This window comes from Phocoena phocoena, chromosome 13 (assembly GCF_963924675.1).
Source record: "Phocoena phocoena chromosome 13, mPhoPho1.1, whole genome shotgun sequence".
Classification (NCBI taxonomy): domain Eukaryota; kingdom Metazoa; phylum Chordata; class Mammalia; order Artiodactyla; family Phocoenidae; genus Phocoena; species Phocoena phocoena.
Genome location: NC_089231.1, coordinates 43,141,452 through 43,169,231, shown reverse-complemented (window position 1 = coordinate 43,169,231; position 27,780 = coordinate 43,141,452). Strand labels below are relative to the sequence as shown.

Below are 27,780 nucleotides of genomic sequence, written 5' to 3'. Positions count from 1 at the left end.
TCAGTTCTCTTTCTTAAATCATCCAAATCTGCTGGAATAGTTGTAAAAATTGATATAATGCTAGTACTAAAAGACAAAGTACTAAAATTTAAATTTCTTGAAGTCAGGGGCCTTGTGTCAATACTAGTTTGTTCTTTCCATTTGCTTTATCCATCAAAGACATGTTTCTACAACTGCCATTTTTATCTCTGCAGACAGTTTTTAGTGACATTAATGAAAAGAGGTACTATGGATAATCCAAGAGACACACAATTGAATTTAGAAGTTATGTTGTTGAAATTCATTATGTGTGATTACTGAGGTGGTTTTGCTTTCCTGATTCTGTGTTATGTAGTGTGACACTAAATAATATAGTTTGTGTTGACCAAGTATACTCTGAGAGGGCACCGGAGAACCCAGCCTAGCATGAAAATTAAGCCATTTCACAAAGAGATAAGGCTACAAATAATCAAGAACTGCTCTACTGTATTTCTAAAGGGGGTTATCTGGAGAGCTCTCTTGCCTTGTTTTCAAAGAGATAGCTACCATTGATTAAACCACTGTTAAATGTGAGTGTACATAAGCCTGGTGCGTCCACATCAGTTCGTTTTCCAGAATCTATAGACATCTCTACTTTCACCTATGTAAATAAACAACACCAACCTCAAATAAAACTGGGTAAGAACAGATAGCTTAGGACAAGGGTTGTCGAGCACCAGAGAGTAAAAATTTTAGGCATGGTAGGCTTACACAATCTCTGACGCAACTACTCAACTCTGCTATTCAAGTGCAGAAGCAGCCAGAGACAGTATGTGAACGAACGGTATGGCTGGTAAAACTCAGTTTACTAAACAGGCAGCGGGGCAGACCTGGCCACAGTTGGTGCTCTCTGGTGGGGGGAACCCAAGTAAAGCGAAATGAGATTTGTGTGAATGGCACAGAGTTCCACTTCTGAGAAACGTTCTTCACCACTTCCCACCCCAGGGCACTGCCACCCCCTCCGTCACGGAGAAAATCCCAACTTGCAGAATGCTACCTAGTCAACTGATGATTGTAAGATAAAGTAATAAACTTCCAGGATGGGGTGTTGCCTTTCCCCTTCTAATGCCATCAGTGACTGTGCCCCGCTACGGTGGCCATGTACTGTGCAGTGACAGGACATGCTAATTCATGGTTCTGAGTCCTTGGCTTCAGGCAACAGGTGGGCAGATAACAAACACTGTGAAATTATGTGAAGAACTTTGTGTTTGTGCACATGTCGATTTGCAGCTTTCATCAGATCCCCAAGAAGTTAGGCAAGAACCACCGCTAATGTTGTTCTAATCAATACACAATGTGAAAATACTGCCCAGTAGAGATATGTATTAGTGGGGAGGGTATCTGTTGGTGTTGGAGCCTAAGTGTGACCACAGGCCCTGACTGCATCTCTTATGTTCTTTCTTGTCACCTTTGATGGCACCAACCTGTTTCTGCTCGGTTTCCAAAGTGCTTGCTGTGTCACACTGTAACCATAAAATACACTATTCCTCAGTCAAGGGAAGGGATTTGACTACAAGTGTGGACTTTCTGACAGATGGACATCAGAAGCAGAGCCTCTCTGGAAAGGCTGGAGCTTCATCAAGTCTCACCCCAAGGTAAGTGAAGGCTCTGACTATACATATGGGTTTACATATAGAAATACACACACACACACACACACACACAAACACACACACATATGCATAGACCATGGAAGGCAATTAAGGAACAAGCATTTTAGATGCCAAGAAGGAAAAATGAAGACAGTTCTTACTTGGCTTTTACATGTCAACTTCTACCCTGAGTCTTTCTTGTTGGGAGGACGGGGCAGGAAGACAACAAACATTTAAAACAGAAAACCTCCCTCAGCTGGTAATTCCCAGTGTCCAGTTTAGTTCCCATCCTCTACTAACAGTTTTCTGGGGCCCTGGTGGTTCTCTTTACTTCAATTAATGCACCCAGGCCTACTCCTGGTACCCTGCCTACGAGTGGTTCAATTTTTAATAAAGATGATCAACAGAAGATTCTCTTATTCTGTAATGTGCAATATGAGTGGGGGAAAAAACTCCTCGTTGGTCGGAAAACTGAGAGAGGCAGGCGACAGGAGGGAAGGCAGGGCTCCAGAACCGGCTGGCAGCTCGCTGCCCGTCTTCCCAGCTGTGTGACCTTGAGCATTATTCCCTTTCTCTCAGCCTCTTGTTCCTGGTAGGTAGCCTGACGTCAAAGAGCTATTATGAGAATTAAATGAGATAATGTATATAAAGTATTGTACCATAACCAGCACTGTAATTACCCTCAATAAATGTTAATTATAATCATCGTCCAGGAGTAAACACCAATGGCTTTGCTTGAGGAATAAGGAAGAGTTGCTTTTAATAGTTTTTTGTGTCTGTGACAAGAAGGTAAAAGGTATAGCTTCCTTCTTTATTTTGCAACCATTCATGATACAGTGCTAACAAAAAGTGGAAGCCTGACAAATACTCCTTCACCTCAGCTGTGAAGACCAGAATTTTTACCATCACTACTATTGTAATTCTGCAGTTTCCTTCAAAGAAATAATGGTGACATGCATTAAACCAGATTTGTTTTTTCATTTTCCTGTTAAGTGCATAGTCTTGAAGGGAGGAGGGTTTATTTGTGGTAATCACATATGTCTACACGAAAAGATTAAAAAGTGAGTAACTTAGATGTAGACTTCGATGGAGGTCAGGCAGGCAGGAGCACAAGAACCTTTTAAGAGAATGGAGAAGAGAATCATCATGTCTCCTTAGGTACGCGCCCCGGCCAACGGGGAAAAGTGCTATTAACTACTCCCTTTGCCAGTAATCGGAGCTATAAAAAGAGTATCATTAGAGCAAGGTTAAGCCCGTATCTTTCTGTCTGAGGCACAACCAGTTAGAAAATCTTATAAGGTATTCTAATTTTCTGAGTACTCAGCAATCTTAGTGTCAATCAACTTATAACTGATCTTTAGTTCGAACTACAGTAGCTATCCTTGGCAATACTTTTTCCTCCATGCTGGGTCAGAAAATTGGCCGAAATCCTACTGCAAAATCTAAAGACACCTTTTAAATTACTAAATGCAAGTCAGTGATTTTGGAGTATGAAAAAGCTAAACTCCGTTTAAGTGATTAATTCAACACCTATGTCAACAGTTACTTAAAATTATTTAAAAGTTAAAATAAACTGCTAAAAAAATACGCTTTGGGGTTGCGATATTTGGAACCACAAGCTTATTAACCTTGATCTTTTACCATCGTGAGCACAGGTTCTATTCCCTCCTGATCAATGTTACTCACTCCTGTGGCCTGTTTTATGACCAACAACTTTGAAATCTTCCAACACTATTTCTCTAGCCCTGAACTCTCTCAAGATGTAAGCCATGATTTGTAATTTTTTTCTGAAGGGAATTTCCCTGAAATAAATACCTCAAGCTCAACATATCCACCAATTAGCACAACAGTCACTGGAGTCATATTCCCAGCCCATGGCAAGACTGCACATCTCCACGCTCCTGAACGTTAGGTGTGGCCGTGGGATTTGCCACCAACAATGAAATGTAAGAGGGACGTGAGGGGCATCGCTTCTGGGTAGAATCTTTAAGGGGCCAGTGCGTGATAGGCCGTATTCTGTCTCCTTCCTCAACAGGTGTGGAAGCATAAACACGGGCTTCTGGGCCCGGGTCCTGCAGGCAGGATGAGGACATACAGGAGAGCCCTTGGCCACCTTGTGATAAACACGTAGCACAAGGGAGAAATAAACCTCCGCTATTTTCAAAGACTGACATTTTGTAGTGGTTACTGCAGCCTCACCGGGTCTACCCTGACTAATGCACTCACCTGCAATCTGCTCCTTCGTCTGGGTTCATACCTCTGACAAAGATATCAGCCCCCCAGGAGCCTCAGGACTCCTGAGTGCTTCTCTCCTCCTCATATCCCATCTATCCAATCATCAGTCCTGGAAATCTCACCTTGAAAATATTTCCAGGATATCACCCCCTCCTCTCCACTCCCACTTTAGGTTTGGCTGCAGGCCATCTTTCTCCCTGATTATAACTCCATAGCTTCCAAATATTGTCATTCTATAATTCTAAATTTTTCCTGCTCTAAATGACACCAGAACGATCCTTCTAAAATCTAAATAATTGGGCCCTTCCCATATGGAAAGCCGTCCAACATTTCCCCTCGGTTCATATTAACAGACATTAGAGGAGAACTTCTGTGACCAGGGACCGTGCTAGGAGCACAGGAACAAAGATGAGCCCTTTGCCTACACACTCATCTGCGGCTGTGACGCGGCGACACAGCTGGTTGTAGAAGGTGTTGCTCAATACTAGGATTGGGTGAAATATGAAGTCTGTGAGATAACTGATTCCTAAAATAAAAACTGGAGTGGACTCAAGTTTCTCTATGAAAACTTGACTCACAAACTCTAGTAAGTTTTCTTGAGACAGAATGGGATGGAGTTGATCATTAGCTGGGCAAGGAAGTACACGTGGCCCAAGATTCTACACTGAGCCTCTCCAGAGACTGCTCTTGACATCAGTAGCTCACACGTTATGAGAAAAAACTCCTTGTTGGTCTGAGAATTGGGAGAGGTAGGCTAAACATCTCACTCTACTTCATTATTTAGTTTCATTCTGAAGTGCATCAAATTTGGGGACCTGAGTGGATTCTGCTGCAGTGGAATCTGTTATAACACCATGTGTTATTTGTGTCCTAGAAGGCAGGGGAAAGGCTAAGAGCCAGCAGCTAAGCCACAGGATAAAGGTCCAACCTCAACATGTGACAGCTCTTCAAGATCTGCTCCCCACTGCCTTTTGGGCCTCATCTCCTACCACCCCCTTCCATGCCTCTGTTCAGGATGTTCCTAACCTCTGTCAGGAAGAGCATCCTCTCTTCTAAACCCACTGGAACCCTACTCACTCGTCAGTGTCTAGCTCAGCAGGCCAAAAGTCCAAAATCAAGCTGTCGGCAAAAGCCTGTGCCTCCTTGGGAGGCTCTAGGGGAGATTCTGTTCACTGCCTCTTGCAGCCTCTGGCGGCTGCAGGAATACCCTGGCCTGTGGCTCTATCACTCTAATCTCTCCCTCCTCTTCTGTCTGTCTCAAACCCCCCTCTGCCTTTCTCTTCAAATGACAGATGTCAGTGAACTTAGAGCACACTTATGTAATCCAGGATGATTTCATCTCAAAACTGTCAATTACATCTGCAAAACCCCGTTTTCCAAATAAGGTAACAAACCAGTTACCACTTCTTTCCATGCCCAGAACTTGATAAAAGGTCAGAAGGTGAAGAATAGAGTATGTACACCTGTGTGTGTCCGGGGGTGGAGCTTGCAAATACTTTAGGGATAAGCTGGAGTGTCCAGAGAGCTCTGTGGCAGAGTCACTCAGACAGGATTTCTGATCCATCTGGTGGACATCCGGTGGTCCTACTAGACCCTGTGAAATGTACAATGGAAAGAGAAGACAGGATCCTGGCTCTCAGATGGCTCAGAAAGACACCTAAAAAGAGAAGTGATGAAACTTTTAAACACACCCAACTCCAACTTCATAAAGCTTGGAGGACTTTATGGAATGCACAATTGAGATTTTGTTGTAGTTCTGCAAAAAGGTCTTACAGTAGAAAAAGTCTCAAAGAATAATTAATCTCTGTATGAATTCTCTTCTCACACTTATTTCTCCTTTTTTTAAGCAGAAAGTCTGGGACATTGAGATATCAGGTCCACATTTCCCTACATTTTTCCTAAAAAGATTTAATTTTGCTCCTTGCATGTGAAATTAAGAGGAATCAGGAAGACAATGCCATCCACGATTTGCGGGGAGGTAAGGAAAACATTAAGAGAAATTTACTTTAAGCCTTTAAAAATGAACAGATGTGGGTCATAATGGGATTTTTAAGCAATAAACACAGATATGCATTAAGAATAGTGTGTGAAGTGTGCTCCTTGTCCAAAAAATAATGGGGTAAATACACTTTCAATTAATCAAACAGTTAAAAAGATGAGCACAACTTGCAAATGCTTCTGAAATTTTGCAAGGCACATACTCTCTCTTTTACACACACACACACACACACACACACACACACACACACACACACACACACACCAGCCTAGTACAGTATCATTTTAAAACAAATTCTTCCCTGGAGACAACTTATTGCCAAAGCATCTGGACTATGCTTCCAGAAGGCATTTAACAAGTTACTATCATTTCCCAGACTCAACAGGGTAGCACTGGCTTTAAAATGAATTAAAATTTTATTTAGAAAAAAAATCTCAGACCTCCCACAGCTATTGGAAAAGAAGAGTAAATCAAGGTTAGGGACAGTTCTAGCCACAACTTCTTTTTAATAAAAAGAATTTAAAAAAAAGAATTTTTTAAAAAATCTGTTTTCAGATTTCATTAACCTACATGTTTTTACATCACAGCCCAAGGCAATCCCTAAAAGACAGGTGTGGATGAAGTGTGTCTTTTCTACTGTTAAAGAACAAAACTTTGACAATGATATTCAATTTAATAAGCATACTTTTGAATAACTGGGCTGGCACAACAGTCCGAAAGAAAATAAAAATCTTACGTCATATACAAAATTAATTCCAGATGGACTAAAGACTTAACTTTTTAAAATTGTGGGGTTTTTTGTTTTTTTTTTTTTTTTTTTTTTTGTGCGGTACACAGGCCTCTCACTGTTGTGGCCTCTCCCGTTGCGGAGCACAGGCTCCGGACACGCAGGCTCAGCGGCCATGGCTCACAGGCCCAGCCGCTCCATGGCATGTGGGATCCTCCTGGACCGGGACATGAACCCGTTTCCCGTGCATTGGCAGGCGGACTCAACCACTGCGCCACCAGGGAAGCCCTAAAAAAAATTTTTTTTCAATCTTCCTAGAATATCTAAGAAAATGTATATACAATCTAGGAGTCACTTTCTCAGCCAAGAGTGAAAACACAGGATAAAGAAACTTGTCTAGGAGGAAACAAGATGGTGGAGTAGAAGGACGTGCTCTCACTCCCTCTTGCGAGAACACCAGAATCACAACTAGCTGCTGGACAATCATCAACAGGAAGACACTGGAACTCACCAAAAAAGATACCCCACATCCAAAGACAAAGGAGAAGCCACAATGAGACGGTAGGAGGGGAGCAATCACAGTAAAATCAAATCCCATAAGTGCTGGGTGGGTGACTCATAGAGTGGCGAACACTTATACCACAGAAGTCCACCCACTGGAGTGAAGGTTCTGAGCCCCATGTCAGGCTTCCCAACCTGGGGGTCTGATAATGGGAGGAGGAATTCCTAGATAATCAGACTTTGAAGCCTAGTGGGAATTGATTGCAGGACTTTGACAGGACTGGGGGGAAACAGAGACTCCACTCTTGGAGGGCACACACAAAGTAGTGTGCGCATCGGGACCCAGGGGAAGAGGCAGTGACCCCAGGGAAAACTGAACCACACCTACCTGCTAGTGTTAGAGGATCTCCTGCAGAGGCAGGGGGTGGCTCTGTTTCACCATGGGGACAAGGACACTGGCAGCAGAAGTTCTGGTTAGTACTCCTTGGCATGAGCCCTCCCAGAGTCTGTCATTAGCGCCACCAAAGAGCCCAGGTAGGCTCCAGTGTTGGGTTGCCTCAGGCCAAACAACCAACAGAGAAGGAATCCAGCCCCACCCATCAACAGTCAAGTGGATTAAAGTTTAACTGATCTCTGCCCACCAGAGCAACAGTCAGCTCTACCCACCACCAGTCCCTCCCATCCAGCTTCTTAGATAGCCCCATCCACCAGAGGGCAGACAGCAGAATCAAGAAGAACTACAATCCTGCAGCCTGTGGAACAAAAACCACATTCACAGAAAGACAGACAAGATGAAAAGGCAGAGGGCTATATACCAGATGAAGGAACAAGATAAAACCCCAGAAAAACAACTAAATGAAGTGGAGATAGGCAACCTTCCAGAAAAAGGATTCAGAATAATGATAGTGAAGATGATCCAGGACCTCGGAAAAAGAATGGAGGCAAAGATCGAGAAGATGCAAGAAATGTTTAACAAAGACCTAGAAGAATTAAAGAACAAACAAATAGAGATGAACAATGCAGTAACTGAAACGAAAACTACACTAGAAGGAATCTATAGCAGAATAACTGAGGCAGAAGAACAGATAAGTGACCTGGAAGACAGAATGGTGGAAGTTACTGCTGCTGAACAGACTAAAGAAAAAAGAATGAGAAGAAATGAAGACAGCCTAAGAGACCTCTGGAACAATATTAAACACAACATTCACATTATAGGGATCCCAGAAGGAGAAGAGAGAGAGAAAGGACCAGAGAAAATATTTGAAGAGATTACAGTCAAAAACTTCCCTAACATGGGAAAAGAAATAGCCACCTAAGTCCAGGAAGCGCAGTGAGTCCCAAACAGGATAAACCCAAGGAGAAACACGCCAAGACACACAGTAATCAAATTGGCAAAATATAAAGACAAAGAAAAATTATTGAAAGCAGCAAGAGAAAAATGACAAATAACACACAAGGAAACTCCCATAAGGTTAACAGCTGATTTCTCAGCAGAAACTCTACAAGCCAGAAGGGAGTGGCATGATATACTTAAAGTGATTAAAGGGAAGAACCTACAACCAAGATTACTCTACCTGGAAAGGATCTCATTCCAATTCAGATTCGAGGGAGAAATCAAAAGCTTAACAGACAAGCAAAAGCTAAGAGAATTCAGCACCACTAAACCAGCTCTACAACAAATGCTAAAGGAACTTCTCTAAGTGAGAAACACAAGAGAAAAAAGGACCTGCAAAAACAAACCCAAAACAATTAAGAAGACAGTCATAGGAACATACATATCGATAATTACCTTAAACATGGATGGATTAAATGCTCCAACCAAAAGACACAGGCTTGCTGAATGGATACAGAAACAAGACCCATATATATGCTGTCTACAAGAGATCCACTTCAGACCTAGGGACACATATGGACTGAAAGTGAGGGGATGGAAAAAGATATTCCATGCAAATGGAAATCAAAAGAAAGCTGGAGTAGCTATACTCATATTAGATAAAAGAAACTTTAAAATAAAGAATGTTACAAGAGACAAGGAAGGACACTACATAATGATCAAGGGATCAATCCAAGAAGAAGATATAACAATTATCAATATATATGCACCCAGCATATGAGCACCTCGATACATAAGGCAAGTATAACAGCTCTAAAAGAGGAAAGTGACAGTAACACAATAATAGGGGGGAATTTAATACCTCACTTACACCAATGGACAGATCATCCAAAATGAAAATAAATAAGGAAACAGTATCTTTAAATGACACAGTAGACCAGATAGATTTAATTGATATTTATAGGACATTCCATCCAAAAACAGCAAATTACACTTTCTTCTCAAGTGCACACAGAACATTCTCCAGGATAGATCACATCTTGGGTCACAAATCGAGCCTCTGTATATTTAAGAAAACTGAAATCATATCAAGCATCATTTCTGACCACAGCGCTATGAGATTAGAAATGAATTACAGGGAAACAACGTAAAAAACACAAACACCTCGAGGCTAAAGAATACATTACTAAATAACCAAGAGATCACTGAAGAAATCAAAGAGGAAATCAAAAAATACCTAGAAACAAATGACAATGAAAACACGAGAATCCAAAACCTATGGGATGCAGCAAAAGCAGTTCTAAGAGGGAAGTTTATAGCTATACAAGCCTACCTCAGGAAACAAGAAAAATCTCAAGTAAACAACCTAACCTTACACCTAAAGGAACTAGAGAAAGAAGAACAAACAAAACCCAAAGTTAGCAGAAGGAAAGAAATCATAAAGATCAGAGCAGAAATAAATGAAATAGAAACAAAGAAAACAGTAGCAAAGATCAATAAAACTAAAAGCTGGTTCTTTGAGAAGATAAACAAAATTGAGAAACCATTAGGCAGACTCATCAAGAAAAAGAGGGAGAGGACTCAAATCAATAAAATTAGAAATGAAAAAGGAGAAGTTACAAAGGACACCACAGAAATACAAAGCATCATAAGAGAGTACTAGAAGCAAATCTATGCCAATAAAATGGACAACCTGGAAGAAATGGACAAATTCTTAGAAAGGTATAACCTTCCAAGACTGAACCAGGAAAAACAGAAAATATGAACAGACCAATCACAAGTAATGAAATTGAAACTGTGATTAAAAATCTTCCAACAAACAAAAGTCCAGGACCAGATGGCTTCACAGGTGAATTCTATCAAACATTTAGAGAAGAGCTAACACCCATCCTTCTCAAAATCTTCCAAAAAATAGCAGAGGAAGGAACACTCCCAAACTCCTTCTATGAGGCCACCATCACCCTGATACCAAAACCAGACAAAGATACTACAAAAAAAGAAAATTACAGACCAATATCACTGATGAATATAGATGCAAAAATCCTCAACAAAATATAGCAAACTGGGGTGGGATAGGGAGGGTGGGAGAGGGGGAGATGCAAGAGCGAAGAGATATGGGAACATATGTATATGTGTAACTGATGCACTTTGTTATAAAGCAGAAACTAACACACCATTGTAAAGCAATTATACCCCAATGAAGATGTTAAAAAAAAAATACTAGCAAACAGAATCCAACAACACATTAAAAGGATCATACACCACAATCAAGTGGGATTTATCCCAGGGATGCAAGGATTCTTCAATATACGCAAATTAATTAATGTGATACACCATATTAACGAATTGAAAATAAAAACCACATGATCATCTCAACAGATGCAGAAAAAGCTTTCGACAAAATTCAACACCCATTTATGATAAAAACTCTCCAGAAAGTGGGTATAGAGGTAACCTCCCTCAACATAATAAAGGCCATATACGACAAACCCACAGCAAACATCATTCTCAATGGTGAAAAACTGAAAGCATTTCCTCTAAGATCAGGCACGAGACAAGGATGTCCATTCTCACCACTATTATTCAACATAGTTTTGGAAGTCCTAGCCACGGCAGTCAGAGAAGAAAAAGAAATAAAAGGAATACAAATTGGAAAAGAAGAAGTAATACGGTCACTGTTTGCAGATGACATGATACTATACATAGAGAATCCTAAAATTGCCACCCAAAAACTACTAGAGCTAATCAATGAATTTGGTAAAGTTGCAGGATACAAAATTAATGCACAGAATTCACTTGCATTTCTATACACTAATGATGAAAAATCTGAAAGAGAATATATGGAAACACTCCCATTTACCACTGCAACAAAAAGAATAAAATACCTAGGAATAAACCTACCTAGGGAGACAAAAGACCTGTATGCAGAAAACTATAAGACACTGATGAAAGAAATTAAAGATGAGACGAACAGATGGAGAGATATAACATGTTCTTGGATTGGAAGAATCAATATTGTGAAAATGACTATACTACCCAAAGCAACCTACAGATTCAATGCAATCCCTATCAAATTACCAATGGCATTTTTTACGGAACTAGAACAAATCATCTTAAAATTTGTATGGAGACACAAAAGACCCCGAATAGCCAAAGCAGTCTTGAGGGGAAAAAATGGAGTTGGAGGAATCAGACTACCTGACTTCAGACTATACTACAAAGCTACAGTAAACAAGACAATATGGTACTGGCACAAAAACAGAAACATAAATCAATGGAACAAGATAGGAAGTCTAGAGATAAACCCACGCACCTATGGTCAACTAATCTATGACAAAGGAGGCAAAGATATATAATGCAGAAAAGACAGTCTCTTCAGTAAGTGGTGCTGGGATAACTGGACAGCTACATGTAAAAGAATGAAATTAGAACACGCCCTAACACCATACACAAAAATAAACTCAAAATGCATTCGAGACCTAAATGTAAGACTGGACACTATAAAACTCTTAGAGGAAAATATAGGAAGAACACTCTTTGACATAAATCACAGCAAGATCTTTTTTGATCCACCTCCTAGAGTAATGGAAATCAAAACAAAAATAAACAAATGGAACCTAATGAAACTTCAAAGCTTTTGCACAGCAAAGGAAACCATAAACCAGCTGAAAAGACAACCCTCAGAATGGAAGAAAATATTTGCAAACAAATCAATGGACAAAGGATTAATCTCCAAAATATATAAACAGCTCATGCAGCTCAATATTAAAGAAACAAACAACCCAATCCAAAAATGGGCAGAAGACCTAAATAGACATTTCTCCAAAGATGACATACAGATGGCCAAGAAGCATATGAGAAGCTGCTCAACATCACTGACTATTAAAGAAATGCAAATCAAACCTACAATGAGGTATCACCTCACACCAGTTAGAATGGGCATCATCAGAAAATCTACAAACAACAAATGCTGGAGAGGGTGTGGAGAAAAGAGAACCCTCCTGCACTGTTGGTGGGAATGTAAATTGATACAGCCACTATGGAGAACAGTATGGAGGTTCCTTAAAAAACTAAAAATAGATTTACCATATGATCCAGCAATCCCATCACTGGGCATATACCCAGAGAAAAACATAATTCAAAAAGACACATGCACCCCAAAGTTCATTGCAGCACTATTTACAGAGCCAGGTCATGGATGCAACCTAAATGCCCGTCGCCAGATGAACGGATAAAGAAGTTGTAGTACATATATACAATGGAATATTACTCAGCCATAAAAAGGAACAAAATTGAGTCATTTGTTGAGATGTGGACGGATTTAGTCATACCAAGTGAAGTAAGTCAGAAAGGGAAAAACAACTATCATATATTAATGCATGTACGTGGAACCTGGAAAAATGGTACAGATGAACCGGTTTGCAGGGCAGAAGTTGAGACACAGATGCAGAGAACAGACGTATGGACACCAGGTGGGAAAACCGTGGTGGGGTGGGGATGGTGGTGTGCTGAATTTGGCGATTGGGATTGACATGGATACACTGATGTGTATAAAATTGATGACTAGTAAGAACCTGCAGTACAAACAAACAAACAAAGAAAACAACTAATACTAAACTTTCATTGGGTTATTTGTGTGGAATTATATTAATATAAATGTTTCAGACATTACATGAAATTTCTAAGAAAAGAAAAAAGACACTTGTCTAAGTAAAAATTTTAAACTCTTGAGTGGATACATATAACAAACAAAGTCAACAGATAAGGTAAATGTAAATAAGAAAAAAATCTCTATAATAATATAAACAGCACCTAGAAATTGGCAAGAATAAAATGACAACAGAAAAAGCAGCAAAAAATATGTCAATTTGCAGAAGAGCGAGTCTACATGATAAACAGACATTAAAAGGGCACAAAAATCACTAATGGTCAGGCAAATGCAAATTAACATAGCAGATCTCATTTTATGTCCATTAGTCTGGCAAATATTTCTTTTAAATTTTATAACATCTAATGGTTGTCACAGATTTGGAGAAATGGTATTCTCATACATCAGTGATGGAAATGAGAATTGTTACCGACTTTTTGGACAGCATTTGGGCAACCGCTGTTAAATCGGGTCCACTTCTGTGAATTGGGTTCTGATATTGGGATAGAAGACCCACTTTCCCTAAATACTTTTTTCTAAAAAGATTTCATTTTGGTCCTTGCATGTGAGATTAAGAGAATCAGGAAGACAGTGCCATCAAAGATGTTTGGGGGAGAAGTAAAAGATATGTGAGAGAAACCACAGACTTTTAAAGAAATAATGAACAAATTAACAACATTATATACATGGAGGCTTAGTGAGACCAATAACTAGGAACAAGTTGAACACAAAGTCAAGAATGAGTATACCCGTACCATGGACTATTATGCAGCTGTTAACAAAGAATGAATTTGTTTTACACCAGATGATTTAGAAAGATTCCCATGAGTGACATAAACAAGAAGCCAAGAAGTATGTATAATACACAAGTATGTATAATATAATCCTGTTTTTAAAAAGCAATGACAGAATTTTGTTTCCGTATTGTCTTCGAATCAAGGTTGGTTGGATCCATGGATGCAGAACTCATGGATACAGAGGGCCACTGTACTACGGCCATTTTACTATGCGGACTTGAGCATCCACAGATTCTGGTATCTGCGGGGGTTTTGGAACCAATCCCCTGCAGATACTGAGGGAGGACTGTAAATCTAACGTCAGTGCAGAATTATATGAGTATAGAGGAAATATGAAAGATACTCCTGGATTATTAGAGTGGATTGTGTGGGTAGGCAGGGTTGGATTGGAGGAATGGGGGTTGATGTGAAGGGAGAAAGCAAAAAAACAAAAGTGGTAGATAAAATGCCTTGTCTCTGTAAAATTATAAGAGTGCAGGGGAGAAAGAGAATAGAGGATGCAAGAGAGGACAGTCACCAAGTTATCTTAGGATGGTGGGACCTCAGATTATCTTTAGTTTTAAAATATTTCCATGCATTCAAATTTTTAATTGTGAATACATGATGTTTATAATTGGGAGAAATGAAGTGTTGTTTCATTGTGACAATTTAAAAAACTAAATAGACTATACATGATATTTATAACTTAGTTCATATATTTCTCCTCTTCCCTCCCCCTCTAGTGTCCATTAGCACGAAACTCCTCAGATACTACTGTATTCAACTGTATACAACCTGCTCAGATTGATATCTTCCCAACAGGGTCAAGAAAAAAGACAGAAGACTGGGGGGAGGGGCAAGTACAATTCACAAGCTACCTGATCCCCTGTGAAGTTAATTTGAGGCTGCTTCTTTGGCGCTAAAAGATTCTCTTAAAGTCATCTTGTACTGTGCTTTCAGCAACTGTCACCTCAAGCCTCTTTAAAGACAACTATTTATAGAGTCCTCAGGTGCCAAGTTGGCAGTGGGATACGTATTTCATTCCCCCATCAATCACTGTCTATACGTACAAAGAATTAAACCGGGCTTTCCTTCTCTCTTACCTCCAGTTCCCTTCTTCTTAAACATTACTACATCAAAGTCGACATTTGCACAGATATTCAACAGAGGAAATGAAACGACATTCAAACTATCATGTTTGCTTCTCTCCTGGTCTTGAAGTTATCTGTGAATCTCTAGTATTTATTCTCTCACATCAGCACTCAGATTCTAAGCTTCAACAGGCTCTCAATTAGCCAAAACCCAATGCTTACAAGAGAGAGAATAGGAAATGGAATAGAAAACTCTACCTGCCCTAAATGCAGCACTTCAGGGTTCATTACAGATTACATGTAAAAATAATGAAATATTTTTATAAACTTGTCTATTCATTCTTAGTCTTTAAAACTGAATAGTAATGAACCTAGTTTGTCAGCTTAGTTTTATGCAATGCACAGGAATTTGTCAACAATGACGTACCAGTGGGAACTCTCCATGACATGAATTCAAATTCTGTGTGTATAATTATAGTTACGAACACACAACACGGTTTTATCAAGATTTTCATGAGATTATTGACTGGCCACAATGCAACACTGAACATAACATTTAAATCCAATATCCAACTCGATGAAGAAAAGTAAATTAACCACACTTATTCACTTTCAGAAACAAAGGTAATACCTATTTATGAACATTAACTGGAAAAAATAGAACAGAAGTTTATAAAGTGATTAAGCCCACCTGAAACCTGGAGATTACTTATAAACATCCTGCAGAAAAACCAGGAATAAAGGACACTAGGATTTCATTTTTATTACAGAAGCTTTAAAAAAACTCTCTACCGAAAAACTAAACAAATAACTCATAAAATTCACAAATATGATAAAATTATTGAATTTATTCCACTAGTCATCAAAGCAATACAAATTAGAAAAAGTGCCAATTTTTAAATTAGCAAAGACTGAAAAACACCTATGATATTCAATGATGCACAATATTACTCATTCATTGTTAATGGTACAAACTTTCCCAGATACAATCTAGCAATACACATCAACAATCTAAAAAATAAATTTTTTTTAATCCTACTTCCAGGAATCCCAAATAATGAAATGATGTATAAAACTGACAAATTTAAGTATAAGGATAGCCTCAAAAACATAACACTCAAAACAACTAAATGTCTAACAAGTGGAAAATAGTCAAATAATGGTTAATTGGTAATAGAAGAATCACATTCAGTCATGACAATTTTATTTTCAAAGAATATTAATAATGAAAGAAAATGCTCATGATATATAATGCAAAATTTTAAAAGTTTTACATATAGCTTGGTCTCACTTTTATATATATTCTCCATTTACATGGCATGCCTGCATAATAGGAAAATGTTAATAATGGTTTACAGGACTTTCCTGGTGGCACAGTGGTTAAGAATCTGCCTGCCAATGCAGGGGACACGGGTTCGAGCCCTGGTCCGGGAAGATCCCACATGCCGCGCGGAGCAACTAAGCCCGTGGGCCACAACTACTGAGCTTGCGCTCTAGAGCCTGTGAGCCAGCACCGCAACGAAAAGTAGCCCCCGCTTGCCGCAACTAGAGAAAGCCTGCGCACAGCAACAAAGACCCAACACGGCCCAAAATAAATAAATAAATTTTTTTTTTTTAAAAAGGTTACATAACAAATTATATAACCTCTGGAATTAACACTGATATTCATTTCTGTCATTTTCTGTCTACATTTTCCAAATTCTCTATAACAATGATATCTGGGGGGGAAATAGTATGTTTAAAAAAAAACCCGCCAAGCCTCTCTGGCAAAAGAAACAGAGCAGGAAAAAAAGCACCTTTAAAAAACTGGACACGGCTTCCCTGGTAGTGCAGTGCTTAAGAATCCGCCTGCCAATGCAGGGGACACAGATTCAAGCCCTGGTCCGGGGAGATCCCACATGCCGCGGAGCAACTAAGCCCGTGTGCCGTAACTACTGAACCTGTGCTCTAGAGCCCGCAAGCCACAGCTACTGAAGGCTGCGAGCCACAACTACTGAAGCCCACACGCCTAGAGCCCATGCTCCGCAACAAGAGAAGCCACAGCAGTGAGAAGCCCGCGCACCGCAACGAAGAGTAGCCCCCGCTCACCGCAACTTGAGAAAGCCCGCGCGCAGCAACAAACACCCAATGCAGCCAAAAAAAAAAAAAAAAAATTGGACAACTATCCCCATTGTGTATATCAGGTCTGGGGCAAAACCTGATAAGCAGACAAACCAAAAAAGAATGTGAGAGTGCCTTCTAAAAACAATTTCTTAGAGTATACAACTTTTCATGGCTTACTGATAAAGTACCTCCACCTCTAATAAGGGGCCTCTTAAATAGAACTGCTTTAAGGTTTTAGCTCAAGGATGAAGAGAGAAAAGTTGGGGCAAGAAGTTCCTACTCTCTTAGCTAAGGAAGAACCTGAACAAGGAGATGTCAAGGAATTAGGGCCCAAAGCACGACTTTTGTTTTTTTCTTAAGATGCATAGTACCTTTATTTATTTATTTTAAAATTAATTTTTATTGGAGTACAGTTGATTTACAATGTTGTGTTAGTTTCAGCTGTATAGCGAAGTCAATCAGTTATACATATACATATATCCACTCTTTAGATTCTATTCCCATATAGGTCATCACAGAGTACTGAGTAGAGTTCCCTGTGCTATACAGGAGGTTCTTACTAGTTATTTACAAGAAATGACTATTTTAGTAAGTTTTGAACAGGTGAAAAAAAGTAAAGAAAAGGCATCAAAGCAAAAATCTGAATGGCAAAAGCTGCTAGGCGGCTCCCAATATTCATTGCTCCCCTCTCCTGCAGTAAAAAACCCTGGGCACTGTGCCCAGTTAAGACTCCAGTTCTTTGCCTTCCTGCCCATATAGGAGTGTGTAAGTCCTGACCAATGAGATGTAAGTGTGGTGCAGTAAAACATACCCTTTTTCCCTTCCTCCTGTCTGGGATGCAGACACGATCGCTGGAGCTCTAGCAGCCACTGAGAACCATAAAGTCAAAACTACCTTTGAGGGGCTTCCCTGGTGGCGCAGTGGTTGGGAGTCCACCTGCCGATGCAGGGGGTGCGGGTTCGTGCCCCGGTCCGGGAGGATCCCGCGTGCCGCGGAGCGGCTGGGCCCATGAGCCATGGCCGCTGGGCCTACACGTCCGGAGCCTGTGCTCTGCAGCGGGAGAGGCCGCGGCAGAGAGAGGCTCGCATACCGCAAAAACAAACAAACAAAAAACTACCTCTGAGGATGACAGAGCAGAAAGACATGAGGAGCCTGGGTCCTTGACTCTGTGGATCTGCCCTATCATCCTGGACCGTGTTCCTTTAGACTTTAGTTATATGAAAAAGAAATCTCCACCTTTTTTTTTTTTGGTCCCTGTTACATACAGTTGAAATTAACCTAAACTGATGTACCTGGCCATGTTGAGCTTGTGAAAATTTTTCTCTTGATCCTGTCTACTCTCAGTGGCTCCCTTCCTCTTAACAGACCAAAGACTGGACCAAAATAAACAGGAAAAAATAACAGCAGAATATCTTAATGAAGCTTTATGTTCTTTATTATTTTTAAATAAGTAATCTGAACCTTCTAGAGCTCTCGCCCTCTTTAGGCATAACTAATTGAATTGCTTTCAACTTGGGTCTGGTGCTTGACTGATTTTGCGGGTCGGTGGTCCAAGGTAAAAATGGATTCTGCATGACATTAAATGTTAACCTGAAACAAATTGAAGATTTCATAGCACAAGCTACTGGGGACGAGGAATGACAATGGAATAGATGTTAGGTCCTTGATTCCAGCCATTCCCTACTTGCCCATTGCTGCTAAAGGAAGAGAGTGGCAATTCAAAGTGAATATCAATCACAGAGTATAGCATCTGCATAGATGGATGGCCTGGAGTTATTCAAGTGAGCTTCCTCTGGCATTTCATTAACGTTTCTTTGAATGGATGACAAAAATCTCTTATAACCAGTGCTTCCTAATTACCTACAAGGTAACAAGAGATGTTTAAAAATAGAAAAGTAAATATTTACCCTTTTCCAGTTACTTTTGGATATTTGAATCTGGTTCCCTGCTAGGAGGAAAATACTGTCAATGTGAACTAATTATCAAGAGCAAATTTTCATTTCTAACATCTTAAAGTCTGGTATTGAGAAAACTGTCACCTTGAAAAAAAAAAATCTGACCAAGGAAATTTTTCTCTACTGAGTGGAAAAAACCAACAGAACATAACCTATTTTAAATCTTCACAAGGATACAAACATAAGCACTGCTCACAATTACATTCCTCTCTAAGCTATAACCAGGGCTAATCGTAGTAACTTACTGTACACGTTAAATATTAGCCTGAATAACAGCTAGCTTCATAACTATAAGACTTCACATTGCATTTTGAATTCAATAACTTGATATTTATTAAACAACCATTCAAGTCATCAAAGCCCAAGTGGTATTTAAATACTTCAAAGTAGGTTTAAGAAGTAGCAGAATCAATTAAAATGACTTGCCTGTAAGTATATATAAAGTAATTCATCCCCAGAACTAGAAAATAGCTCAGGAATATTGGTTTTTCCTTTTTATTTTATCACCATGTAATACTCCTGCAATGGCAGAAAAGGAAACTCATTGTCTGGGACTAAGACACTATGGTTTCAAGTCAATCTTGGGGCTATTCTAGGAAGATGACAACTGTATCAAATTAGCAGTTGTAGTTTTGTAACACTACTTAAATCAAGTGGCTTGTTTTGCTTAGAAGTAAAATCCCTGGTGCCCTGAGAAGATGAGACAATGGATATAGTTAAATGGTTAGCTGACTCTCCAATCAGGTTTTTCTTTATTGTTTTAAGAGCTGACTAGTCCCAAAGATTTATGGTATTCTAGGTGATACAAGATTAAAAATTCAATGACATAGCTACATGTAATATGTAAAGAAGGCATCTTAATTTCAGAATGAAAGAACTCGTAAGAAAGCAAAAAAATCTGAAAAACTGAGTTGTAATTTCTGGAAATAACTTATTTACAACATTGATAATTAATGACCCTAAGAATCATGATTTCATCGTGATGCCCTACCAGTCTCTATTTTCCCTACTGCTAATTTTAGGACTTACCACCTTATCTCAAGTGGAACAAGCGTGAAGTTCTATGTCAGACTAGCAGAGGTCATAGACAGCTTTAGTAATACCGATATTTTGGACCTTAAAAATTTTAATACTGAAATTTGCTTATTAATTTATTACATTCTTACTGAATGCCTCCTATGTACCAGGCATTGTGCTTAGAAGCTAGGAAACAGTAAAAATTACCCTAAATACCTTTAACCTGAAATTCGAGTAAACAATCTTGTGAAACTGGGAAAAGGGGTGGAGGCTGAGATGTGGGGGGAGCATCTTCACGTGGAAATGTCATCTAAAAGAGGAGTTAATCCCATGAGATTTAAAAAATATTTTAGCAGGTATATTTTGTCAAGTATGACAAAATGATACATAAACCAGCAATAAAAGCTATTTTTCAAGTTGCATATAATAGCTCGTCTTCTTAAGATTGATAGCCCTGCTGAAGACGAGAGGGAGTTTATGATTCTTCCTAGAACTGCAGCTTAGTAAGTGAAAAGACAGATACCTCAAGAATCTCAAACAAAAATAAACGAGTTTACAAGCTGGTCTACTAGAACTTGCTATTTCAACAAGGCAGCCAAATGAGGTAAAGAGACTAAAATACTCTCTTTAAACTATGATGCAGTTGATCACAATGGTCAAACCAGTTTTCCTTTTACAGATGAACTGAGCATCTTAAGATTTTTTTTACTGGTCATGTGGATACTCATTTAAGACTTTCAAAACAGCCATCTTACTTGAAAAGCAAGAGCATTCAAGGAGCCATGTCCAAATCTCGTCTTGTGGGTCTAAATGTTTACCTCCATCCACTGTCCTCCACAAGGTCCTCTCCTACTCTTTTTTCATAATTTTTAGGCATGGCCAACTAGAATACATGACGAGAGGAAAGTAAAAGTATATGGTATATAAAAGAATATTCAAGAGACTTTCTTCATAGAGACTTCCTTGTGTATAACATCATACTAGGCACTTCTTTCCTGCTAATAGTTCTCCAACTATAGGTGCTCCGAAAATCATCATCAATCCAATAAAAGCATCGATGAGTATGTACTAAAAAAAGATTCCAGTGTCTCAGTATCACTAGGTCAGGCTCACATGTGGTTCTGGATTAAGTTAAAACCTAAAGTTAAAACTAACTTCTTGGGCTTCCCTGGTGGCACAGTGATTGAGAGTCCGCCTGCCGATGCAGGGGACATGGGTTCGTGCCCCGGTCCGGGAAGATCCCACACGCCACAGAGCCGCTGAGCCCGTGACCCATGGCCGCTGAGCCTGCGCGTCCGGAGCCTGTGCTCTGCAACGGGAGAGGCCACAATGGAGAGAAGCCCGCGTACCGCAAAAAAAAAAAAAAACCAAAAAAAAAACTAACTTCCTGTCTCTCCCAAACCCAATCTTGGTTGAGTTAGTTTACAAGACTTTCTCTCTGATAAAGACCTTACACCACCTTTTCATAACCTGTGTATTACTAAGTCAATAACCTGGAATACTCAGAAGGAAGTGGACTAAAGTCACACAGAACGTTTCCCTCAGCTTCTTTATCTGTAAGGATAGCAAAATCTATTTATTCACACAGAACGTTTCCCTTAGCTTCTTTATCTGTAAGGATAGCAAAATCTATTTATTATTCACTGGACTTCTGTTGCCTAAATGATAGGCAACAGAAGGGGAGGCTTCTGAAGCCTCCCCATCAACTGCTCTGAGCATGCACTATGTCAATCTTACATATACATTGTTTTAAAACACATATGTATTGGGAATTCCCTGGCAGTCCAGTGGTTAAGACTCCAAGCTTCCACCACAGGAGGCACAGGCTGGATCCCTGGTGGGGGAACTAAGATCCTGCAAGCCACGTGGTACGGCCAAAAAACAATAAATTAACTAAAAAACATAATAAAATACACATGTATTCACATATATTATTGCCTTTAACTATCATAGTAAGTAGATACATAAGATTGTAGGCTGCATGAGGACAGAGGTTTTTTTCTGTTTTGTTCCATGCTACTGTCCCAATACCTGTAACAGGGTTTGACACATAGTAGGGCCTTAATAAATATTAGCTTATTGAATAAACAGATTAATGAATAACTATGAGATTCATGGGCAAGTATAACGTACATTTTTTTTTCTGCATGAGAAAACTTTAATACCAATCAAAGGGATTAAGAGACTGCCCAAGATCACATGGCTAAGAAATGGCAATGCATGTAACTGAACGGAGGTTTCTAGGCTCCAAATCCAGTATCCTTTAAGCAACTGTCTCACCTGGGGCATACGTAACCTCTTACAACTTAGAATGCCAGGGGAAATGAAACCAAAGATAAGCACAGCACATCTTCCCGGAAAAAGACTTAGATTAAGTTACTCTAGAAAAATTTTTTTAATATATATTAAAGTAACACCAGTCATGGAGCAGATTTTGGGAATTTACATTAATTTCAAAGATAAAACTTGAATCTATAAACACCTTTGACATTTGCAAACAGCCACGTGGACCCTCACTGCCATCTGAGTGTCCACCTTGTTCCTGCACCATCAGCCCTCCAGGCACTTACACGGTAAAGTTAGAGAAGCAGCTCAGCAGAAAGCAAATACCAAAGCTCCCACAGTCCCAACACACCTGGGGCTTAGAGTCAACTCTGATTCCTCCACAAAGCTAGGAGGGCCAGACTGCTGCTAATTTATACGCAGCTGCCTCCAATGCCCACCATCTTTATTTCTCTCCCCCTGGCAGTTCACACAGCCTTGGTCTTCCTCCTTCTTTCGGCAGACAGAACCATAAGCTCACCTTTCACTGCTCTAGACCAGCATTCTTTGAACTGGGATATGTGTCTGAATGAAGCAAAGCCAACACTTCCCAAGGGGTTCACCATCATAGCTATACGTGAGTCAATTTCTAAATCCCCAACCTCCAAATATTCTCTTGTCTGAAAACTGATCTGCCTGAAACCAAGACTGGGATGGAGGGACATCCATCTCCTGATGAAGGGAAGCTGTCCTTTGTCACCTCCCCTTCGCAAAGGTCCTTCTCCCACTTTACAAAAGCAATGCATCTACATCGCCTCCACCAGATCTTTCTAATCTTCATTACCCCAGGGTGTGAAGAACACAGGGCTCAGGGCGACTAACAAAGGAACAAATTAAAAAGGTGATGCCTGTTGAGGATCAGGTCTCCAGCATTTGGGGAACTCCTTCTCTAAGACAGGTAATTTCCACTTGTTTGTTTTAAACAACCTGAAATATTTAAATAAAAAGAGCCTTATGGCCAAAAGAAATACACAATACTACATTTCAATTTATATTCTTTTTTGTTACATAAGACAGAGTGATCAATAAGACACTTTCATGCATAAAACTATATTACATTGGGAGACACTGCTTTGGGAAAGATCTCCGGTGTTCTCTTTATTTACTGCAAGTAATAAATCCTTCCTTCTACCAAAACAAACGAACAAACAAAAACACTGTATTACACTGGGACAGAATTCTGTAGGGGAAGGGAAATGGAAATATGAATTTAAGGAGAAAAACGAAAGATGTAAGACTTTTACTGTTAAGAACTTACTCCTGCATTTTTAAAAATGAATGATACTGGGAATTAAATACAGATCCCACTACAGAGTTTTTTAAATGATGTAACAATTTAAAAAGTCAACATTTACAATATGCTGAAAAATGACATCCTTTGCAACTATTTAAACTTAGGATGAAAAGGTTTAGCAATGAACTTAAAAACATGCTTAGGGTACAGGGTTTTACAGAATTTTTAGGCACTACAAGAGCAAAAAAGCTGTGAGAACACTGCTGTAGAACAACCCTTCAGAAAACCCTTCCAAGACAATATTGAAGAGACATAGAAAGGACAATTTCCCCACCTACCCAGCTTTGAGCGAGGATGGGCTGATGATGGGGCGAGGATTAGCATTCTCTCCACCCTCTTCTTAGTCATAAACACATTTGTTGAAGCTGGTTCTGCAGCCAAGTTTCTAAAATTGATGATGAAGTTAGATATCTGATCTTAACTGCATTGCTGATGGGGATTAGACACTGGCTGAAGAGATGTATCTCACTCCTAAGGAGAACCGCTGGAGTACTTTTCTTTTAGTCTCCAGAAAGACTCATGAGGCAATACCATAAAGGCTCACTAATTTTGTATTTATCTTATACGATGACAAATTTCACCACTGGGGATGGAATACTGAATGCGTCTGACTGGCATTTCATTACTGACATGCGTGAGGCAAAGAACTGGAAAGCTCTTACTTATTGTATAGTTAGTATGTTAAACATGGCAAATGTCCTAAGGAGTAATGTCAACAGGCACATCTACATACCCTAAGCCCTCAGACTCCGCTTTTTCCCTTCTTTCTCAGATTCTGTACTCTCTTCTCCTCTGCCCCTTACCTCTTTTCAGCCACTCCTTTAGGAAGCAGAAAATCGTCTAGATATGATGGATGAGGCCAGCGCTTAATCCGCTGTCTACACTGTTTTAAAAATATTGACTTTCCTGTCCTCAAGCTCTCAGAGAGACAGTGGGGCTATTTAGAGCAGACATTAGACCTACTCTAAATCTACTCCCATTTAGAAGGAGGTAGTACAGTTTGAGATAAAAGTTGTCTTTAGAATCAGAAAGTCAGCTGAAAACCACAGTCCACCATTTACTAGGTATGTCGCTCAATTTCTCTAAATCTCAAGGCTCGCAAAGTCCTTAAAATGGGATGCTAAGGATGAGAAATACATCAAGCACTTAGAAATGTACCAGCACATAGTAGGCCTTCAAGAATCAACAGTTATGAAATCAGATGTTTAATGGTTTCAATGATTGTTTAAAATAGCCAACAGTTTTCTCTTGACATAATGTCAACTACTGTCATGTTTTTCAATTTCTTTAACCTCTTTGAAAACAAGTGATTTGGAAAATGACTACCTTTCATGTCTAAGTATAGGGTGTGCGTGTATAAAATGTACCTGCAGTACTAAAACCGGCAAAAGGACTTACACGGGACGACGACTTCACAAATTTCACATACAGCATGGTGGCATATCCTTAACATGCTCTAAGCATTGCTGTGAAACATTTTAAAACATAAGCATGGAATCTATCATCAGTTCTTTTAAAGTCTATCCAAATTTAATTGGTAATCTAACACTTCCCCCTTCAAATTAGCAGTTTTTGTTTTTTGGTTGTTTGTAAAATACTTATTATTTTAAGGCTGTAGGGACACTGGTACTCCCAAAATTCTCATTTGTGTATAAATGAGTACAACCTCTAAAGCAATTTGACAATGTGTATCAAGGACTTAAAACGGATCTACATGCTTACTCAGCAGGGAAGGAATACATACTAACCCAAACAAACAGATTTATGTACAAGAGTATTCATTACATCACAACTTAATAACAGTAAAAAATGAAGCCGCTTGATGTCCACTGCAAGGGACTAGATATACAACCATCATCCCATGGAACATCATACAGCTTAAAAAAAAAAAAAAGAAAATTAAATACGATGGGATTAAGTGAAAAAAACAAGGTATAAAGCAGTATTTGGCTATGATTCCAAATTTGTGTATGTCACTGTGATTCTCAAGCGGGAATGAGAGAAAACTTACAATAAAGAATTGGAATTACACGTAGTGATCAAAATCCACAGCTTGAAAGGACACGCTGTTAAGACTTGCTACCCACGTCCTAATTTTAAAAAGAAGTGTGGGATGAGTACACTGTTGATTCAGAACCTTTTTATGAATGGCGGAGAGAGGAAAGTGGATAGTAAAGCTAACATCTCTGCAACTGGTATTCAGCCTCTTTAAACTTTCAGTTTAATGAAACTTTTGGGTGACTTTTACACCACACAAACCAATGTTCACTACCTAGCTAGTAAGTTTTGGGGGGAGTGTGCAGAGATGAGAGACGGTAGGAAAAGGTGAGGACTCACATAACCTTCCAATACGCACAATTTTGCACGGTGTAAGAGTAAATGAAACACTGTCAGCACACACACACACACACACACACTCTCTCTCTCTCTCTCTCTCTCTCTCTCTGATTCTGATCTACAGACGCATATTTAAAGCATGCCCACTCTAAGCAGAAATGCCTCAACACACCACCTGACCCTCCCTGAACTCACGTGCACTTCATTACTACTTTTAAAACCCGTAGTTTATTCCCAAAGCCCACCACTACCACCACCAATCAGACAAGGCTAACACGCATGCCAAGACTGTTTTTCAGTGTTCATGAATTTTCATGCCTTTATTTTTCACATCAGGACTTCAAATGTCTGATCTAACCCCACAGAAAAGAACGGGAACAAAAATGCCTTTGGACGTGTATACGTCTCATGTTACTCACTCCTGTACTCCAGAAAAGGAGTAACCCAAGTCCTTGTGACTTGAAATGACATCTTTCTGCTCAGTGCTGTTCTGACTTGGCCTGTGTGACCACAGCTCTATCTGCTTGCCTGCCAGCCTGCACCCAGGTGCTTCTGGCAGCCCCACAGCAGAAGCAAGCCTGTTTCTGCAAACAGTCTGAAATCGCACGAAGCCAACATCAGCTGAAGTTATTACCAAAACACAAAGGACAAAACACACCTAAACTGCCACCTTATACGTCAGAACTCTCAAACTGAAAGGTATCTATTGCTTGACAGTATGCACATCCATCTACTTGTTTGCAGATGTCCACCTGCAGAACAAACAGCTGGGAGACGTTTGGTTGGTTTCTGGTTGTCAATTTCAGGAAACACAAGCATTTCTTAGTTCCGAGCTCACGTTCCAAGTCAATACAGGTTTTGGTGTATTTTCAATTTTTTTCCAGGCTAGAAAGGCGCTAAGCTAATAATTAACCTTAAGCATACCATCACCTCTGCTAAAAACGTTTTCTACACACAGCCCTAAATTACTTTCTCTTCAGTTAAACAAAACAGACAAGCTGTAATAAAACGTCTCCGAGAAATGTGATCCCTTCCATTGGTCACCCAGGTGCCTTTCTCCTAAAATCTGTTCCTTCTTGTGGCGGAGGGGGAGGAGAGTATCCAAAATAAAGGTGCCACCCAAAGCACAATTATTTTGTAAGAAAGTTGCCTAAGATAACTCATACAGGGTTTCCCAGGTTGAGTAATTCTTACAGGCGGGTGAAGAGAAACAGCTCGCCTCCAAGATTACTATCTGCAGAGGCTTCCCTTATGTTGAATTTTTTTTTTTTTTTTTTTTTGCGTCCTTTTAAATTATACTACTAGGGCTCTGATTTTCACACCTCCAGCTGCTGCTGGGGTGAGTTGAGAGCGACGCGCCAGGGCTGCGGCAGCCGCTCGAGCCAAGTCCAACGCTGGGGGGCGGGCAGCCCACTCCCCACAGGGTCCCACCCTCCCGGGCACACGCGTGCAGAGACGCGCCGAGGCTGCGGTCCGCGGGCGGGGACTCACCGCTGTCCAGCCGCGCGATCTGGGGCAGTCGGTAAGTGCTGACCAGCAGGTCCAGCGGAACGGCCACGGAGCTCCACTTCACATCCTTGAGGCTGCAGCCCAGCGAGGGCGCCGGGTCCATCTTCCCCGCCTCCTCCGGCCCCGCGCTCCCGCCGCCGCCGCCTGCACCACCCGCGCCTCGGCGGCCGCCGCTGCTCGCACTTGCGGTCTGGGGCGCGCGGAAAGCGCCGGGCACTCTGGCCGCGGGCAGCCCGGGGGCGCGGCGGCTGCGGCGGCGGGGAGGGAGGGGGCCCGCGGCCGGCTCAGCTGCCGCTGCGGGACATGGCCGGGCGCCCCGCGTG

At 40.3% G+C, this 27,780-nt stretch overlaps 1 protein-coding gene across 2 annotated transcripts in view; it reads right to left on the bottom strand.

The window, feature by feature from the left end:
• GAREM1 (GRB2 associated regulator of MAPK1 subtype 1) overlaps nt 1-27,560 on the bottom strand; it is a 202,702-nt gene extending 175,142 nt beyond the window's left edge. For both annotated transcript variants that reach the window (XM_065890160.1, XM_065890162.1), the window contains exon 1: nt 27,440-27,560. In XM_065890160.1, coding sequence (XP_065746232.1) covers nt 27,440-27,560 — 121 coding nt within the window. The remainder of the gene's footprint in view (nt 1-27,439) is intronic.
• Nucleotides 27,561-27,780: the final 220 nt, after the last annotated feature.